This window comes from Lactuca sativa, chromosome 9 (assembly GCF_002870075.4).
Source record: "Lactuca sativa cultivar Salinas chromosome 9, Lsat_Salinas_v11, whole genome shotgun sequence".
Lineage (NCBI taxonomy): Eukaryota > Viridiplantae > Streptophyta > Magnoliopsida > Asterales > Asteraceae > Lactuca > Lactuca sativa.
In genome coordinates, this window is record NC_056631.2 from 66764899 (window position 1) to 66783235 (window position 18337).

Consider the following 18337-nt stretch of genomic DNA (forward strand, 5'->3'; position numbering starts at 1 on the left):
AGAATGGACACACAAAATTATTATAAATATCTCTTTATCTAACAACAGCTTCTATGGACACTCATTGATCTCTTTGAGTTTCTAAACGTCTTAATCATTAAGTCATGAGTGGATGTTAATTGAGTATTGAAATCATTCAAGTTAATGGGTCATAACATGCTCATTAAGTGCAATGGGGCGAATTATAGAATGCTTGGAAGCTGCCTAGAGATCAAATTATAATGGCTAATTGAGTGAGAATCAACATTTTCTCGTCCTTGTTGGGCTAAACTCAAGTGGACTTGATGCATGCGTTAATAAATGTAGGTGGGTTTAGGCCTTGGAATATTTTCATACAAGTTAGTAACTTTAGTTTGGTTTACACATTAGACCTTTAATTTCTTTATAGCTTATATATAAACTTGAAGAATGTAGAAACATGTCAAATAAGTAAAAACAACTTTGTAGGTGTATTTTTGATCTTCTTATAACCCTTAAATAGCATTCAATAGGTGGTGATTAGAAGTCTTTTGTATTGAAAAGAATAAGGAAGCATATGAAACTCTTGAGGTGACTTCTATTACAAGTACATACCCTTAAACTATTTATATGCCCTGCTTTTTCTATGATTTTTCATGCTATACACCTTGCTTGCAATATGACTACTATAAGTATTCATTGCATTCATGAAATGAATTTTGGAAAGATTTGAATATTTGAAAGTTTAATGTCTATTTTGGAAAATCCTTTTGGTCATCCTATATGTATATTCACTTAGGATAGGATTGAGTCAAGGAGACACGGGTACCCAACTTTGACTTGGGATATTACCTTTGAAAGTTTGAAATATTCCATTTGTAGATTGGCCTCAAAGCGGGATTAAGATGTTCCCAAATGTTGGTTTGAGATATTCCATTTATGGGTGTATGTGTAGAATATTTCCTCCCATATATGGACTGATGTGATTGTTTATTTCGTTAGATCCTAGTTTATTTTTATGGGTAACACTTGGATAGACATGCTTTATGCTAATTATTCACAAGTTCTTGTGAGTTTGGACTATTAAGATGGACATAGAACTGGGGATACAAAAGCATTTTCATTGCATGCTTATTTTGTTGGATTATCCCCATGTTTGTTTGTTTAAGTTATTACTATCAATCTTTGCTAATCATTATTTAGCGCTTTGGAAATCCTTGGAGTTTGATATATTGGATTATATGTTATTACACCCTTTTGCTTTGTATTATAAGTTTATATACTCTTTTACTTTGCTTTATGCATTTATATACCCATTGACTTTAGGTTTTGGGTCTATAGTACCCTAGAATTAGATTATTGCACTTTTGGAAACCTGAAATGTTTTAAAAATATTTTCGGAGGTTTGATTTTGAGTTTGGACAATTGACATTGTCCAAAACACTTTAAGAGTCAACCTCAAGTATACTCAATAGGCTTTCCAAGCCAAACATAACTATTTTGAGATGTGCTTAGACTAGATATTTGTATAAATATAGATTAAAGATAGCATGAATATTTTGAATGTCATGTATCATGTAGTAGCATTTGAACTATTTCTTTGTTATTGATTGTTACTACCTTGCATATTAAAATTTATACTTTTTTGGGACATTGGGACATTAATTTCATACTTAAAATCTTTTAAAGTATTCGAACTAAAACTAAATAGGTTTTATAAAGTATTTAAAACCACATGTGTGAAGGATGCTTCATCTCTCCTTCGTTGTTGTCTCCTACCACCGGTGAAAATTATCGTCTGAGTGATACTCAGATCTGTACAATAAGGTATTGTTGTTTTTTTTTTCAGAAGGAATTTCGTGACCTCTTTTGCCTCTACAATAAGACATTTTCTCTAGCAGAAAATTTGTTTTTAGAAGGCCGCATACCTAAAAAGGTATGTATATCCTCTTCTTGGAGAAAATATGGACTCACCTATTTTCATATCTGTAAATGTCTTCCTAGTAAAATAAAAAAGGAAATTTTTTAATTATATCCTTACAAAATTTGAGTATTAGTTTTATGTCCTTACAAATTTTAAAACTACATATCTAATTATATATATGTCTATCTAAAACTATAAAATTCACATTTATACTCAAACTAGCATTTTAATTTTGATTAAACCAAATTAATATTGAAAAACTTATCTAAAATCCAAAACATCATATGATATTACTAAACTACTGATGTGAAAATTTAAAATTAATATTAAATGAATTTAATTAGAATTAGAACCAATTAATATTTAAAAGCTTCAAGCCTTCAACAATATTTTTTAAAGTTTTCTAACATATATATATATATATATATATATATATATATATATATATATATATATATATATATATATATATATATATATATATATATATATATGTAATAACATGCTAAGAAATAAACAAAAGTCCTAAAATTAATACATTATTTAATATAATACTACCTTAAAATAAGTCTATGAAAAACATTATTCTTGTGATGTTAACGTCATTTCAAATAGTTTGATGTTATTAACTCGATCCATTGATCAAACAAATACATAATCTTATTCAACCGACTTGATATCCATTTTTGTAATCAACAAACCATTTTTAACTACGCAGTGTATTATCAAACAATAATAAATAATGTTGTTCAACTCACTCGATTCTCATATGTTTAAGGGTTTTAATGATGCATCCTATCTTTTGTATTTATTGTTTCTAAATCATGTGTTTAAGTGTTCCAATAGATGGTTTCATGTGTATAGTTTTTTCCAATTAACTCTTTTTAATATGATTTTCATTAGATTGTTTTATGAATTTTCTCTTACATAGTATATTTATATTTTTCTTAAACGGTTTGAAGCAATTAATTGATTCTATTTATGCATGAATATTGTTTTGAATTTACAACTTAGTTTATTTATATAAATTATAGAAACTATATTGATATAAAGTAAGTGTTAAAAACTCTTTTATGTTTAAAAAACGAGTTTATTTAAATTTCTATTTATTTTAGTACCGTACAAACTTTAAAAATAATATTTTTCTTGCAGATTGCAGATGTTTGGTGCATCTTTTCTTTTGTGGATGTCTGCAAATGTGTTCCGCAGCCTACATATATTTTGTCTCTTAAAAACAAACAACACCTAATTCTTTATCATCTTTGTATGCGTTTAGTTTATTTCACTTCTTTCTCACTAATACTTGGATTTGTCCTTATGAACAAAAAATCTCAAACAATGTTTTCCGATGATGCATTTGATATGTTCTTCAATTATCTTCTTATTTTTTTCTCTAGTGGTAGAGTATAGAAAAGGAAGTTCTCGAAACAAATGATATTTTTCTCTAATGAATGGATCACCACAATAAGATACACAAAAGACGTGTGATGATTTGCTTTAATGAAAGAGGTAAGTCTTAATATGTGAATGTATAGCTTTTGTATATAATTTATAGTAAATTATGAATGTTCTATGAACGTATAATAGTTTTGTGTTAAGATGTGACTGATGAATGTATGAATGTTTTGTATTAATTTTTGTGAATGCATAATTTTTATTTTTATTTTTATTTTTTTTGTTATGTTAACATTATGAATATTTATTAATATTAAAAACATTTTACATATTATTAACGACTTATAAATGGTTATATTAAACTGTGAATGACTAGGTTTAAAATATTCTTCATACCGTAAATGGTTTATATATATATATATATATATAGTGGCGGACTTATGTAGTGTCTTGAGGTCCCGGGTCACAACTCCGATTCCAGCCGTTAGTGTAAATTTATCTTTTTTTGTCTTTCTATAAGATGCAACTTCTTTAAATATGATCAAGTCCCAATAAGTTTTAAAATCACATAATTAATAAGTTTTTCTATAAATGTTAGTATATCTTAAGAAAATACATTATATATCACAATAATTTATTTTAATAATTTAACAATAAATTTTTATACGCATATTGAATTTTTAATCAAAACTACTTGTAATTTGTAAAGAATTTAGATATACATGGCCAAAAATGTAAAATGCGTTGCACAAATGAAATATCTTTTAGTTCCAAATGATTGTGAAAGCTAGAGTAAGTGAGAATATATATTTATAGTAGTAGTACCCAGAGCTATATCTGCTGCGCGTATCTAGCCGCAGTACTGCAAACCCTATTCCTACGTACCGCTGTTTGTGTTTAGAAAGTGCACTAAGTTCACCCATTTCAGGTTCCGACTTTTGATTCCTTTCGATCATCATGGATTCGCAAAATGAGAAGGTAGTAAACTTAATTATGGTGTGTATCAATTATTGTTACTTCTCTATTTTTCTCTTGTTAAAGCTTGTTACAGTAAATCATGTTCATGCACTCGTTTCGATCGGTCGATCTTCCATCTCATACACTGCATGCACCTTATCTAAGTTCTTTTCTTTGAATCTGTGCTAAATCTTAGTTTTTTTTCGAGGTAACATTATGGATCGGTGTTAAATTGAAGTTACGAGTCTTTTTTTTTTTTTTTGAAACTGCAATTTTTAGCGGTGCTTAATTGGTGATATCTGAGCTCCGATTTATAACATAGTCTTGCATTCACTTGTCGAGGCTATAGAGCTAAATTATACAACAACATTCGATCTGCTTTGAAAATTTTATCCGATTATACAAACCATTTTCCGTCATTAGGTAGATATATCAAACAAGGACAAGCGCTCAAACTCAAACAGTGTAGTCTCATTTTTTAACATCTTTGACTTGGTGATTTTTGACCTTAATTCCTCTCCATTTTGACTCTTCTTGACCAAGTTCAAACAACCTCATCTTTGGCTTTCTTAAAATGACCAAATTGCCCCTGCAGTGATAGTCCCACATGCAAATTCACATAAAAAATGACCAAATTACCCTTGGTGCTAATCCATCTGGCAAATTTACATCAGAAACACAGAAAATGTCCCCTGAGTCTCTTATGCAAACAAATAGAAGTAAAAGATTCATGATTTTTACTACAAATATTACAAATTTGAAACAAAATAATATAAAGAAAGCAAACAATAAAATATGGTATAATGAAAGTAGGATGCTATAACCATAATAAACATATATACATGAAAGTAGGTTGGTATATCTTATATATAGGATGGGGGTGTTAGAAGTGCTTTCAAGTTGGCCTTACGCTTAGAAGCATTTGACTTCATATATAGGTTGTCATTCAGCCACTGGCTACAAGATGTGATGATAATGCATGCTAATACATATATCATTAGAATACTAATTGCAATTAAGATGATACTTATTTTAACAATTAAACGAATACTCACCCGCATAAGTGTTATACTCATGGTTGGTTCATAACATTGGCATAACCCTTAATTTTGAACTCTACATAGGAATGGAGTAACTTATTGACATCTCAAACCTTCATGCATATACAGTCTGCTAGATTCTTTGCCTTTTTACTCTTGCCACATTTTTCGCCTTACTAATATGATGTCTGTTTTTGTTTCTCAGATGCCAATAAATGCAGGGAGTGAACAACCCCCTTCTCCGATGGCTGCTCAAAATGACTCGTCAAGTGTTGCAATGAATGGAGGGGGAAACAGCTTCGGGCAGGCGAAATCACCCATCTTCACAACTAAGGTTGTCTTCAAATTAAGTTGTCATTATTATTTTTCAATTAAATTAGCATCTCAACAAGAAAATTTGGAAACTTGTAGATCAGTCTTTACCAATATATCATTAAATTTGGTAAGAAATCTTTCAAAGATAAGTTTAGTGTTCCATTTGTTGTCACACATAACTCATATGGCTGCCTAACAATCTTGCCTTATTATCCTTTTTTGTATCAAGATGATGCACTAATTAATTGGCTGCTTGTAGGCTTTTCAGAAACTCGAGGATGATATAAAACTGGTAGGAAAGAACATATTATACCATGAAGAAAATATCAAGTATTTGAACAAAGTTAGAGGCAGCTTTGCCCACAAGATTGCGGATATGGAAGGTATATATATTACCTCTATCAACTGTCTGTACATGTTCTCCTGATCATTTTGTAACCTTGATCTTACTTTGAACTTTGTTTCTGGGGACATGCATATTCTAGTTACTCTTGCCAAGAATCAATCCTCAAACAATGATATGACCAAATGCAACGTTCTTTCTCAAAAAAGGAGCTTGGAGGAAACAGTTGAGAGTATCATGCAACACGAGAAATCAGCTGCCAGTGTTCTCTGTCATCTGACTCGAAATGTTTCTAAAATGTCATCCGCCAGGAATGTCATTGGTGTTCTTGCCACTCTTGGGCATGTTGACAACATTAACCTCAGCAGGTTGGTTGATCTTTTAGCCCCTTTTACCTTTTTGCACTCTTTACACATGAGTATGTATCATATATCAATGTCAATTTATATGTAACTAATTAATATGATATCAGGCTTCTCTCGGAGTATTTGGGACTGGATACCATGTTGGCAATAGTTTGTAAGTCATATCAAGCTGTTCGCTGTCTGGAGACATATGACCAAGAAGGCTCTATAAAACAAACAACCGGTCTTTATCGGCTTGGAGCTTGCCATGGGAAATCTATTGATGGACGATTTAATGTGATCTGTCTTCAAGGTCTGATGTATGTATGCCATGTCATCCTGTGTTACATTTAGGATCTTTTTTATCTACATTCTTGATGTATTAATTGGTCTCTCTTTTGATCCTGATCCAGACCATATGTTGGTGAGTTTATGCCTGATGATCCACAAAGGAGGCTTGTTATTTTGGAACCAAAGTTACCAAATGGTGAATCACCAGCAGGGTTTCTCGGGTTTGCTGTGAATATGATCTATATTGATAACGAGAATCTAGCATTCGTTACAGACAATGGGTATGGGCTTAGAGAGACTCTTTTCTATTCTCTCTTCTCGAGGCTGCAAGTGTACAGAACCAGGAACGATATGCTGCAGGCCCTCCCTTTAATATCTCATGGAGCCATATCTTTGGATGGTGGGATTATTAAGAGTCGTAGTGTGCTTATCCTCGGGACTCCGTAAGAATCTATTCTCACTAACTTTTTGAAATGCATGGTGGCCTCCACATGCATGCTTAAGAATTCATAAGTGAGCTAGTTAAAAGGTTCAAACCCACATGCTAGTTGTGGAACCGGTTGGTAGGACGCTAGGGGGCAAAGATTCGCCCGTCTAAGTTTTTACCATTGGTCCTAGGATTAGTCTTTTCAGAAACGTTTAATCTACTTATAATGTTTGATTCTGCTTATTTATAATACTCTTGTTGAATCTTGATTTATCTTATTTAGGAAAGAAATAGGTGTCCGTTTTGGAATATGGTCCGGAGATTCTTTTCCATCAAAAGACTACACAAAGATTGAGAAAGAGATAAAGGAATTAAAATGGAAAAGTGACAAAATCAACTATGATATCAGGAGAGAGCAAGATCTTTTGGCCAATGAAAAGTCCAAATTCGAGGTCAAGAAGAAAGAATTTCTTGATTTCATATCACAAAGGTTGATTGATCCAATGCAGGTAACATCTCAAGCATATTTTGGTCATATATCAATCTTTAGGCCAGCCATGTTAGAAAAAAATGGGACAACCATGTGTTACATTTAATATGCATTAATTAACGGACTAAGACACAGACTAATGTCAAATTTTTGTCTAATCCAAAAAGGTGGTACAAGATAGAGTAGGGTTTACTTTTTCATAAATGGTACAAAAGATATATATTCCCTACCATCCCATCCCCGTAATCAAAAATATCCCTAACAAACTTGTCCAGTCTTGTCAAATTTTCATCGTAAGCAGCTTAGGCTTAGGATTTCTGATGGAGGTGTATTGTTCGTCAGTAACCAGTACATAATTTTCAAGCACCATATGCATTAACATTACATTGTATTTTTCAAAAGATGTATCATATGAATATATTCTTTTATTTTTACTCTTACGTACATTATAACACAACAAAAAGTTTTCAAGATATCCACGGCATACTTGGTGGACCCTATTCTGTTCTGATTGTTGATTTATTGAATGTTGTATGCAGCACCCGGTTCAAGCAACACATGAAGGGGCGACCACACCTAAACATGGTCTTTCAAAGACCATTGTAGAAATAGATTAGGCATCGTCTATATAAAGGTCAAATTTACAAGTCGTGAAGGAAAGTAAGTTAAATAAAAGCATAATAGCTCAAGCATTTGTAGTTCATTATATGTCATGCATGCTTGAATACCCTGAAAAGGCTGTCATTTATAGCATAAGACTATTTGTAGTTTATTACATTTTGTTTTGTGTATTTGTTAATCTCTCTGGGTATCAGAGATATAAGGGTCTTGTTGTGACTCCTTTTTTTATCTAATTGTACTTGGATTGTTGTTACAATTGTCATTTGATTTTTGTTACAATTTGCAAGGTAGAACGATTGGACAAAAGATGTTGAGTTTAATGATTTTCCTTTTTTGTTGCATTTAAATTCCTACATCATGTCCAAAATCACTTATTGCTGGAAACTATATGTGATATTTTATAGAAGGATTTTTTGCACTGTAGCACAACAAATTTTGGCAAATTTACACATTTAGTCACTCAAGTATTTTTTTTTTTTTGTTCAATAAATCACTAAACTTGTAATTTACCTGTTAAAAAAGGAATTGATCCCGAATTTTACCGGTTTGTAGGTCACCAATACTTACATGGTACTTATGAAATGGAAACTAACAAGTTTACAAATTATTATGCCTATGTGGCATATGTGTTATGGCATTTATTAAAAAAAGAGTCTCCATGTCTCAATTCTACCTTTGCCATTTATCAAAAAGGAAAAAAAAAAACTCACTCCCAAAAACTTTGAGTCTGGAAGTTCTGCAATCGATCCATCTCTCACATGATCTAGTAAACCAACAAACGAAGGTGTAGGTTCTTGATTTTGTTCCTGATTTTGAGGTTGAAGATGAAGAGTTGGGGCTGGGAAGGACTAGGTGTGAGGAAAAGAAAAGGAGCAGGTTTTTGAACACCAAAATCCAGCATATATGGGTTCATCTTCAAAATTTGATTTACTTTCTTTTTCTTGATCGGCTTAACCCGATGTCTAATCTCCTTGATCGATTATGTCAGTGTAGTAGACAAGTGTAGGAATTTAATTTATTAAGAAAACTCTGTATCTATTCGTCAAACTTTGTTGTGCTATAGTGTCAAAAACCATTTATAGAAAAATTGTTAGTTTATAGAAAAAAAAAAAGTTTTAGGTGTCAAACGGTAAAAATAAAAAATGCAAAATGTAGTGTTTTATAGAAAAAAATACTCAATTATGTGTTGGTAACATGATGAGGGTGAAATAACAAGTAATAGATAAAAATTGAATCATTTTCTAAAAAGAAAAAAGTTTTAGATTCAAAAAAGAAAAAAAAATCAACATGTGGGGTTTTTAATGGAAAGAACACAAGTTTTTACAATGATATCATTAAAAAGTATTCAATGGTTAAACCAAAATTACTAAAATACGAAAAAGTAGTGTTTTTATATAATTTGTCTTAAATAACATGAATCATAATTTTATATTTCGTTAATCCTGAAGTAATGAAGTTATTTTGTATACTTCTTATTTGAGGTTGCGTGGTGCTAATTTGGCACTATAGTATCTACGAGAACATTAGACTGCATGGCGGACACTGCCAAATGAAGATATTGTCTGTGTGAAGGGGCCAATGTCCCTTACTCCTCTTCTCTTGCTGCCAATTCCACCATTTTTCTCTTTTTATTGTGCATTGCCTATTGTGGAATTTTACATTTCTATAATCTATCGTATTATTAAAAAATAAAAATGAAAGATAAATATAATATGGTTTAAAAGAAGAAGAAAAATTAGGAGTGGCAATTGATGACACGACACGACAAAAATACACGACACGAAACGAAATTGAGACGAAATTGAAATTCGAATTCGTGTTCGTGTCAGATGTAAAAAACACGACGTCGTGTCGTGTCGTGTTCAAAATTTGACACGAAATTGACACGATTTAACATTTTTTGTTGTGTTTTTCGTGTTTGTCGTGTTTTTCGTGTTATGTATGAATAAATATTAATTAAATACATTAATTGTTAATTAATGTTATCTTTGTCGTGTCGTGTCGTGTTTGTCATTTTTTAATCGGTTCGTTTTCGTGTTAGTTCAAAAAAACCCGAGATCGTGTCGTGTCGTGTTACATAAAACCTTGTCGTGTCGTGTCAGACAAACACACGACACGATGGCCTGATTTGCCACCCCTAAGAAAAATGAGTAAATAACTAAATATCTATTATATAAACGAGCGCTAATTTTACCATGCCATTATAATATCCGGTCAAATTTCTATATAATCTTGCCAGCTTTAGTTATTTTTCTTTTAATGCAATTTGACAAAAATTAGATTCTTTACAAATATGAGATAACACAAAAAAAGAAGGTCCCACCGAGATTTGAACTCGGGTTACTGGATTCAGAGTCCAATGTCCTAACCACTAGACCATGGGACCAATTCGAGGATAACGTTACCTTTTTGACATTTTATATCTTTCAGAAACGTCAATTCAGTTTTGATTTTACAGCTTAGGTAGGTCTTCAATGCAGCCATTATGTCCGAAACTTTCACAAAAATAAGTTAAGTCGGAGATATCAATATCAGCAGGCGAAATAGTTGTGATGCAATTTATTTAATAATGAGCAAAAAAAATATTACAAAGAAAATGAACTAGATTATGACCCGCGTTAAACGCGGGGAACACACAAATAAAATAAAAATTTATATAGATATTACAAAATAATTATAAAAAAACAGGGTTATTGGTATTATTGAAATGTGTTGAAATTACACTAAAATAGGTAAATATATATAACGTTGAAGGACCTCTTTATAGACAATACTTTTTGTTTTATTAATTCAATGACTTTGCTTGTCGCATATAAGTATCTTCAAACATTTTTTACTTGTGACACGGAAAACAACTATATACAGCCAACCATGCGTGAAAATGGGTCTAAACAAGTATAATCCAACATTTGACAATGTACTTTCAAAATATATTGTTATTTTATAGCTATATTGCGAAATATAACTGTTTATTTTAAAAAATAGCAACTTATTTATGTTCTTTCAAAATGAACCACATAAAACCCCCCACAAAGAAACTATAACCAATAAATCTGCAACGAAGCTAATCATCGCTTCCACTTTATCTCTAATATCAGGTTTTTTTTCCTTAATCTGAGTTGTTGTCACTATCATCGAGAATGTTAAGATTCATTGATGACTTCTTTTTTTTAGGGATAACTATGACATAAATCATTTATCAAGTCCATCATTTATGTTTATATCTTCGTTTTTTTTATGTTGATTTTGATATGCCTTCTTCCGTTTACCATCATCTTTTTTTTCAGAATCCTTTTTTTTATGAAATAACATTTTTTTTGTGAAATCCGTTCTACGGTTTTTAGTATGTGTAGGTACGTTGATTTTTTTGAAGTAAAGAAAGTAAGGTTTTTGTTCGATGTTGGTTTCTAGGTTTGGTTCTTATTTTTTGTGATTTCTCATAATCCATTGCGTTTTATTTTCCATCTTTATCTACAATCTTTAAGTATAGAACATTTTATTCATATATTCATTCACTACAGAGTTTAATAAAGGAAAAAAGAAACACCCCCTTAGTTTTATTTACTTTGCAGATCATCGAGCCTCCATGCAAAGCTTACAATATAATGAAAAAAACAAAAAACCCTTATCAGGTAAATGCTAATTACGATTCTACCCATTTTCCTCTTGTAACAATTAACTCACTTCAATACTTCAAAACATCTGTTTTTGTGTTTAAACATATTATTGATAGCATGAAAGATCCAAGCATTGTTGCATTTTGGTTAATCACAATGCCTCAAATTATGGAAGGATTTAAATATGATGATGAGGTCAAACATAAAATATGATGGTAATACAAGGTTCGTCTTCTTCTTATTAATTTATTTACTTATTTTTTAATTCAACTTTATTACAAAATTAAATAGCTTTTTTTATTAATATTAGAGTTTCTTATTTAGAAAAATATGTGATATGATCAGCTTCTTGATGCCATAGCAATGAGAAAACTTGGATGAGCAGGAAGTGAGATAAATTTATAATTTATTAACTTTAATGAGTAATTAATTAATTACAATTTTGTTATTGAATTTGAAATATAATAGGGATTATATCAATGGATCCTGAACATGCAAGAAATGATCCAGTAGTAGCAAAGAACATTCGTTACTATAAAGCAAAGAGCAAATTCGAGGCAGAAGTGATGAAGCTCTATCCACCACCATGACCTCAAAACTGTGTGTGGGGGGTGGGGGGGATCAGTATAAACAAAAGTTTTTTCATTTATTTTTAGTAATTTACATATTTGGTCCCTTTGTTTAGTTGTCGGTTTTGGTCCCTAAAAGAATCAGGTTGTAGTTTTTGGACTTTGTTTCACTGTTTCATAAAACTTTTATGATTGCCTAAGTTAACAGCCTAACTGTTAGTTTTTTTTTAAATGACCATTTTGCCTTTGAACCAAAACTAAAAACCATATAGCATAACAGCAAAATTTATATTTTTTTTCTTTTTTTACTTAAGTTTAGAGTAAATTACATTTTTGCTCATTGAGTATATCTGATTTTTTTTTTTCAGAAGATTCTGAGGGATGTTTTTGGTGTTTCAGGGTCAAATGCTGACTCTAGTTGAGTACACACTTCTATTATACCGTGCATTCTTACCCGCCCATGTATGGTACCGATTCTTTTTGAACAAAGAATACGGGAGCCTATTTTCATCATTCACAAGATGCTTATATTTAACTTTAAAGCTCACATCAATTGTTGAGAAGGTATATTTCTTATTCTTATTCTGTTACTACCGGAGACATAAGAAAACTTTCTAATGAGGGCGTTCATGTCTTTTGTACAACCCATCTGTTATATTATGTCATGTCATCTCTTGTCTTGTCTATTAATTTTTACAAAGGTATACACACACATGTAACATCATAATTTCATTATATATATATATATATATATATATATATATATATATATATATATATATATATATATATATATATATATATATATAACATCTAATTTTAACATTGAGTTTACTGTTTTCGAAAATAGGATCATAGTTACCGATTAAAAAGATGGAACCAAGAACCAAACACAACATCAAAAAAATTCAAAAACAACATTATACATCCAAATTATAAGTATTCAACAAAGAAACATACGAATGAGTAAAAACATATAAATTCGAAAACAATATCAAACTTATAGATTAAAAGGATTTAACGAAGAAGTATATACATTTATTCGACTAATCCGACTGATGGGAAGGTTGAAGTTTTTTTGCATTTGTTTTCTGCGGAGGAATTATGACATAATGTTTGTGTATATCGATTATTAAAAAGGTTTGAAATATATATATACAAGTGAATACGATGAAAATTAGCAAGTAATCAATTCAAATCCCATTTAAACTTAAAATAGAAGATATCATGCTTCAAAGTGTATTGGCTCATAATAATATCCGAAACTTTTGAAATTTGAAATTAATAGTTTCTGAGATTTCAACATATAATATATTTGGAAAGCAATTTTGAATGGAAATAGAACCTAAATTTAAGGTTTACATTAATAAGGAACCAATTTTGTAGTTGTAAGTTTGGAAAGAATTCAAGTATCATTTTCATTCAATTCCTACATTTAATTTCCTAATATAACAGGTTGACTTCTTGTTTGATCAAAATGACGTAAGCAAATTGATCTAAGGGTGTAAAAACTATAAAGAAAACACAATCAACGACCCAGATTGTGTTAGATGATGTCATAAGATTTCTCTTTTAATAATATTTAGAGATTATAGAAACTAAAACAAGAACCAATTTTAACATCATAATTTCATTATATATACAACATCCAATTTTAACATTGAGTTTACTGTTTTCGAAAATAGGATCATAGTTACCGATTAAAAAGATGGAACCAAAAACCAAACACAACATCAGAAAAAAAAAATCAAAAACAACATTATACATCCAAATTATAAGTATTCAACAAAGAAACATACGAATGAGTAAAAACATATAAATTCGAAAACAATATCAAACTTATAGATTAAAAGGATTTAACGAAGAAGTATATACATTTATTCGACTAATCCGACTGATGGGAAGGTTGAAGTTTTTTTGCATTTGTTTTCTGCGGAGGAATTATGACATAATGTTTGTGTATATCGATTATTAAAAAGGTTTGAAATATATATATACAAGTGAATACGATGAAAATTAGCAAGTAATCAATTCAAATCCCATTTAAACTTAAAATAGAAGATATCATGCTTCAAAGTGTATTGGCTCATAATAATATCCGAAACTTTTGAAATTTGAAATTAATAGTTTCTGAGATTTCAACATATAATATATTTGGAAAGCAATTTTGAATGGAAATAGAACCTAAATTTAAGGTTTACATTAATAAGGAACCAATTTTGTAGTTGTAAGTTTGGAAAGAATTCAAGTATCATTTTCATTCAATTCCTACATTTAATTTCCTAATATAACAGGTTGACTTCTTGTTTGATCAAAATGACGTAAGCAAATTGATCTAAGGGTGTAAAAACTATAAAGAAAACACAATCAACGACCCAGATTGTGTTAGATGATGTCATAAGATTTCTCTTTTAATAATATTTAGAGATTATAGAAACTAAAACAAGAACCAATTTTAACATCATAATTTCATTATATATACAACATCCAATTTTAACATTGAGTTTACTGTTTTCGAAAATAGGATCATAGTTACCGATTAAAAAGATGGAACCAAAAACCAAACACAACATCAGAAAAAAAAAATCAAAAACAACATTATACATCCAAATTATAAGTATTCAACAAAGAAACATACGAATGAGTAAAAACATATAAATTCGAAAACAATATCAAACTTATAGATTAAAAGGATTTAACGAAGAAGTATATACATTTATTCGACTAATCCGACTGATGGGAAGGTTGAAGTTTTTTTGCATTTGTTTTCTGCGGAGGAATTATGACATAATGTTTGTGTATATCGATTATTAAAAAGGTTTGAAATATATATATACAAGTGAATACGATGAAAATTAGCAAGTAATCAATTCAAATCCCATTTAAACTTAAAATAGAAGATATCATGCTTCAAAGTGTATTGGCTCATAATAATATCCTAAACTTTTGAAATTTGAAATTAATAGTTTCTGAGATTTCAACATATAATATATTTGGAAAGCAATTTTGAATGGAAATAGAACCTAAATTTAAGGTTTACATTAATAAGGAACCAATTTTGTAGTTGTAAGTTTGGAAAGAATTCAAGTATCATTTTCATTCAATTCCTACATTTAATTTCCTAATATAACAGGTTGACTTCTTGTTTGATCAAAATGACGTAAGCAAATTGATCTAAGGGTGTAAAAACTATAAAGAAAACACAATCAACGACCCAGATTGTGTTAGATGATGTCATAAGATTTCTCTTTTAATAATATTTAGAGATTATAGAAACTAAAACAAGAACCAATTTTAACATCATAATTTCATTATATATACAACATCCAATTTTAACATTGAGTTTACTGTTTTCGAAAATAGGATCATAGTTACCGATTAAAAAGATGGAACCAAAAACCAAACACAACATCAGAAAAAAAAAATCAAAAACAACATTATACATCCAAATTATAAGTATTCAACAAAGAAACATACGAATGAGTAAAAACATATAAATTCGAAAACAATATCAAACTTATAGATTAAAAGGATTTAACGAAGAAGTATATACATTTATTCGACTAATCCGACTGATGGGAAGGTTGAAGTTTTTTTGCATTTGTTTTCTGCGGAGGAATTATGACATAATGTTTGTGTATATCGATTATTAAAAAGGTTTGAAATATATATATATACAAGTGAATACGATGAAAATTAGCAGGTAATCAATTCAAATCCCATTTAAACTTAGAATAGAAGATATCATGCTTCAAAGTGTATTGGCTCATAATAATATCCGAAACTTTTGAAATTTGAAATTAATAGTTTCTGAGATTTCAATATGTAATATATTTGGAAATCAATTTTGAATGGAAATAGAACCTAAATTTAAGGTTTACATTAATAAGGAACCAATTTTGTAGTTGTAAGTTTGGAAAGAATTCAAGTATCATTTTCATTCAATTCCTACATTTAATTTCCTAATATAACAGGTTGACTTCTTGTTTGATCAAGGCGACGTAAGCAAATTGATCTAAGGGTGTAAAATCTATAAAGAAAACACAATCAACGACCCATATTGTTTTAGATGATGTCATAAGATTTCTCTTTTAATAATATTTAGAGATGAGTCGAACAAGTTGAATGGACCATTGGACTGAAAGTTACATCATATGTATTCATATATTTATATGTATTGTCTTCCTTAAATAAGTTAGATTATTATTTTAACATAGAAAGAGTTGATACTTTTTATATAAAAACAAATCAGTTCTTAATTTATCTTACGATTTGCTAAAGTTTAGACAAAATTGCAAGATTATTCTCTGTCGTATTCAAAAAACTTTGGACGGAATTCAAAAACTTTTCTACTTGCATAGAAGGTCCAAAATCAAGGTTTTTCCGAGTTTTTAATCCATTCAGTCATACTCGGTTTATTTGGAGCCGTTAGGGCCATCACGTGCCCTTCATGTGAGGACATTTTGGTCTTTTTGGTTCATAGCCTCTGTTGCCGCCACTTCAAATAATAAGATGTATTATGTAACGCCCGTGTTTCAAGGCTAGACACTAATGATGATGTAATAGTCTAGGTCAATCTATGTAATTTGTTTTGAAATAATAAATTGTATTATTTGAGTATTATGTGAATTATGTGTTTTATGCTTAATTGTTGTGATTTGATATATTAAAGATAAAAATAAGCATTAAAATAAAATATTAGATAAACCCAATATCTATGAAGGAAGTTGTAGTGGTCGTGACAAGGATTATGGATATATAAAGAATGCCAAAATCCGAACTATAACGAAGAAGTTATGACATGTCGAAGTTTCGCGACAGAACCGGTACGACACTGCGTGACGCAAATAGTAAATTTATGATAGAATGGTTTTTAGCCTTAGTGATCTAAACGAAAGTCGTACAGTTCGTTAAACCGAGAGCGTGTATAAAAAATGCCAAAATCTGACTTCGTATGAGGAAGTTATGATTTTTCTAAGTTTCGACTTAGTAGTATGTACCCCAAAACTCGAAACTTAGATCGAGTGATTTTTAGCCGAAACAATCTAAACGAGAATCGAATATCTCGTCGATATTAGTGCAACGGTAAAAAGACAGACGAAAACGAACGTCGCATGAAGACGTTATGAATTTTTAACGGACTTTTCCTATCCCGACCTGTAAAAATATAACTTTAAAAAATAAAGTCAAAATTAGCCGACGGAGTCTAAATGAAAGTTGTAGAGCATAGTCTCACCTACGCGTGGATATAAACAACGTCAAAACGGAGCTCGTATGCGAAAGATACGAATTTTAGAAGTTCGGAAATTCAGAGTACTTGACCTTCTGGCCATCCGGACATGAACACATGAAGAAAAAACCTTCCACATCAGAAAACCATCTCATCGCAACAATCGGGTCCGAGGCCCCATCAAACTCCGGGGGCTTCATATTTTCGAAGTCGCGGTACAAGAAAGCTCTCTCTCCTCAAACTCCAATGGAAACAACAGTCGTGGTAGCTGCAGCAATAACAACCTCTAAAAGTTCAACACAACGATCATCAAATAGCTAAATCATGGCGGTCTTGACCAACTCAAACAACTCCAGAAAACCTCCCTGATCGCCTCAACCACTTCTACAGCAATGATCCCACAAATCTCCTCCTCACTCAGACTTGCTCTCCTAGTGTCGCCGGCTCCTAATCCAGAACCTTTAATAGCCGCCATACTGAAAATACATCAAGGAAAGATCATACATCACAATACAGTGCTCAACACACCAAGTCCTACTCCTATTAGTTCCTTAGTAGCCTCAAAATTCCTCCTGAATCTCATACGGATCCTGTGCTTTCAGTAGTATGGGCCCACACTACCTTCCACACTTATCCATAGTTGATTCAAAATTCATCCCAAGGCCCTAGGTCACTGCACTAGACCACTCCTAGGTGTGCTAACACCCACTTCTCCTACGACCCACAACTAACTTCCTAGGTACTCTTCCTAGGATTATCCTCGCTCCCACACCACCGGTTGCTTTTGTGCATGCTTGTTGTACACAATACGAGATT

The 18337-nt window shown here is 30.8% G+C and overlaps 1 protein-coding gene and 1 non-coding gene across 2 annotated transcripts in view; one reads left to right on the top strand and one right to left on the bottom strand.

Annotated features, from left to right (window-relative positions):
* The window catches only part of LOC111901732 (protein DEFECTIVE IN MERISTEM SILENCING 3), a 97075-nt gene extending 88974 nt beyond the window's left edge, over positions 1–8101 (top strand). Inside the window, exons 4-11 of the mRNA XM_023897617.2 lie at positions 1808–1894; positions 5480–5608; positions 5849–5972; positions 6075–6300; positions 6405–6596; positions 6690–7010; positions 7278–7503; positions 8024–8101. Coding sequence (XP_023753385.2) covers positions 1808–1894; positions 5480–5608; positions 5849–5972; positions 6075–6300; positions 6405–6596; positions 6690–7010; positions 7278–7503; positions 8024–8101 — 1383 coding nt within the window. The remainder of the gene's footprint in view (positions 1–1807; positions 1895–5479; positions 5609–5848; positions 5973–6074; positions 6301–6404; positions 6597–6689; positions 7011–7277; positions 7504–8023) is intronic.
* Positions 8102–10419: 2318 nt separating this feature from the next.
* On the bottom strand, positions 10420–10491 carry TRNAQ-CUG (transfer RNA glutamine (anticodon CUG)). The gene has a single exon. It is a non-coding gene; the product is annotated as a tRNA-Gln (tRNA).
* Positions 10492–18337: the final 7846 nt, after the last annotated feature.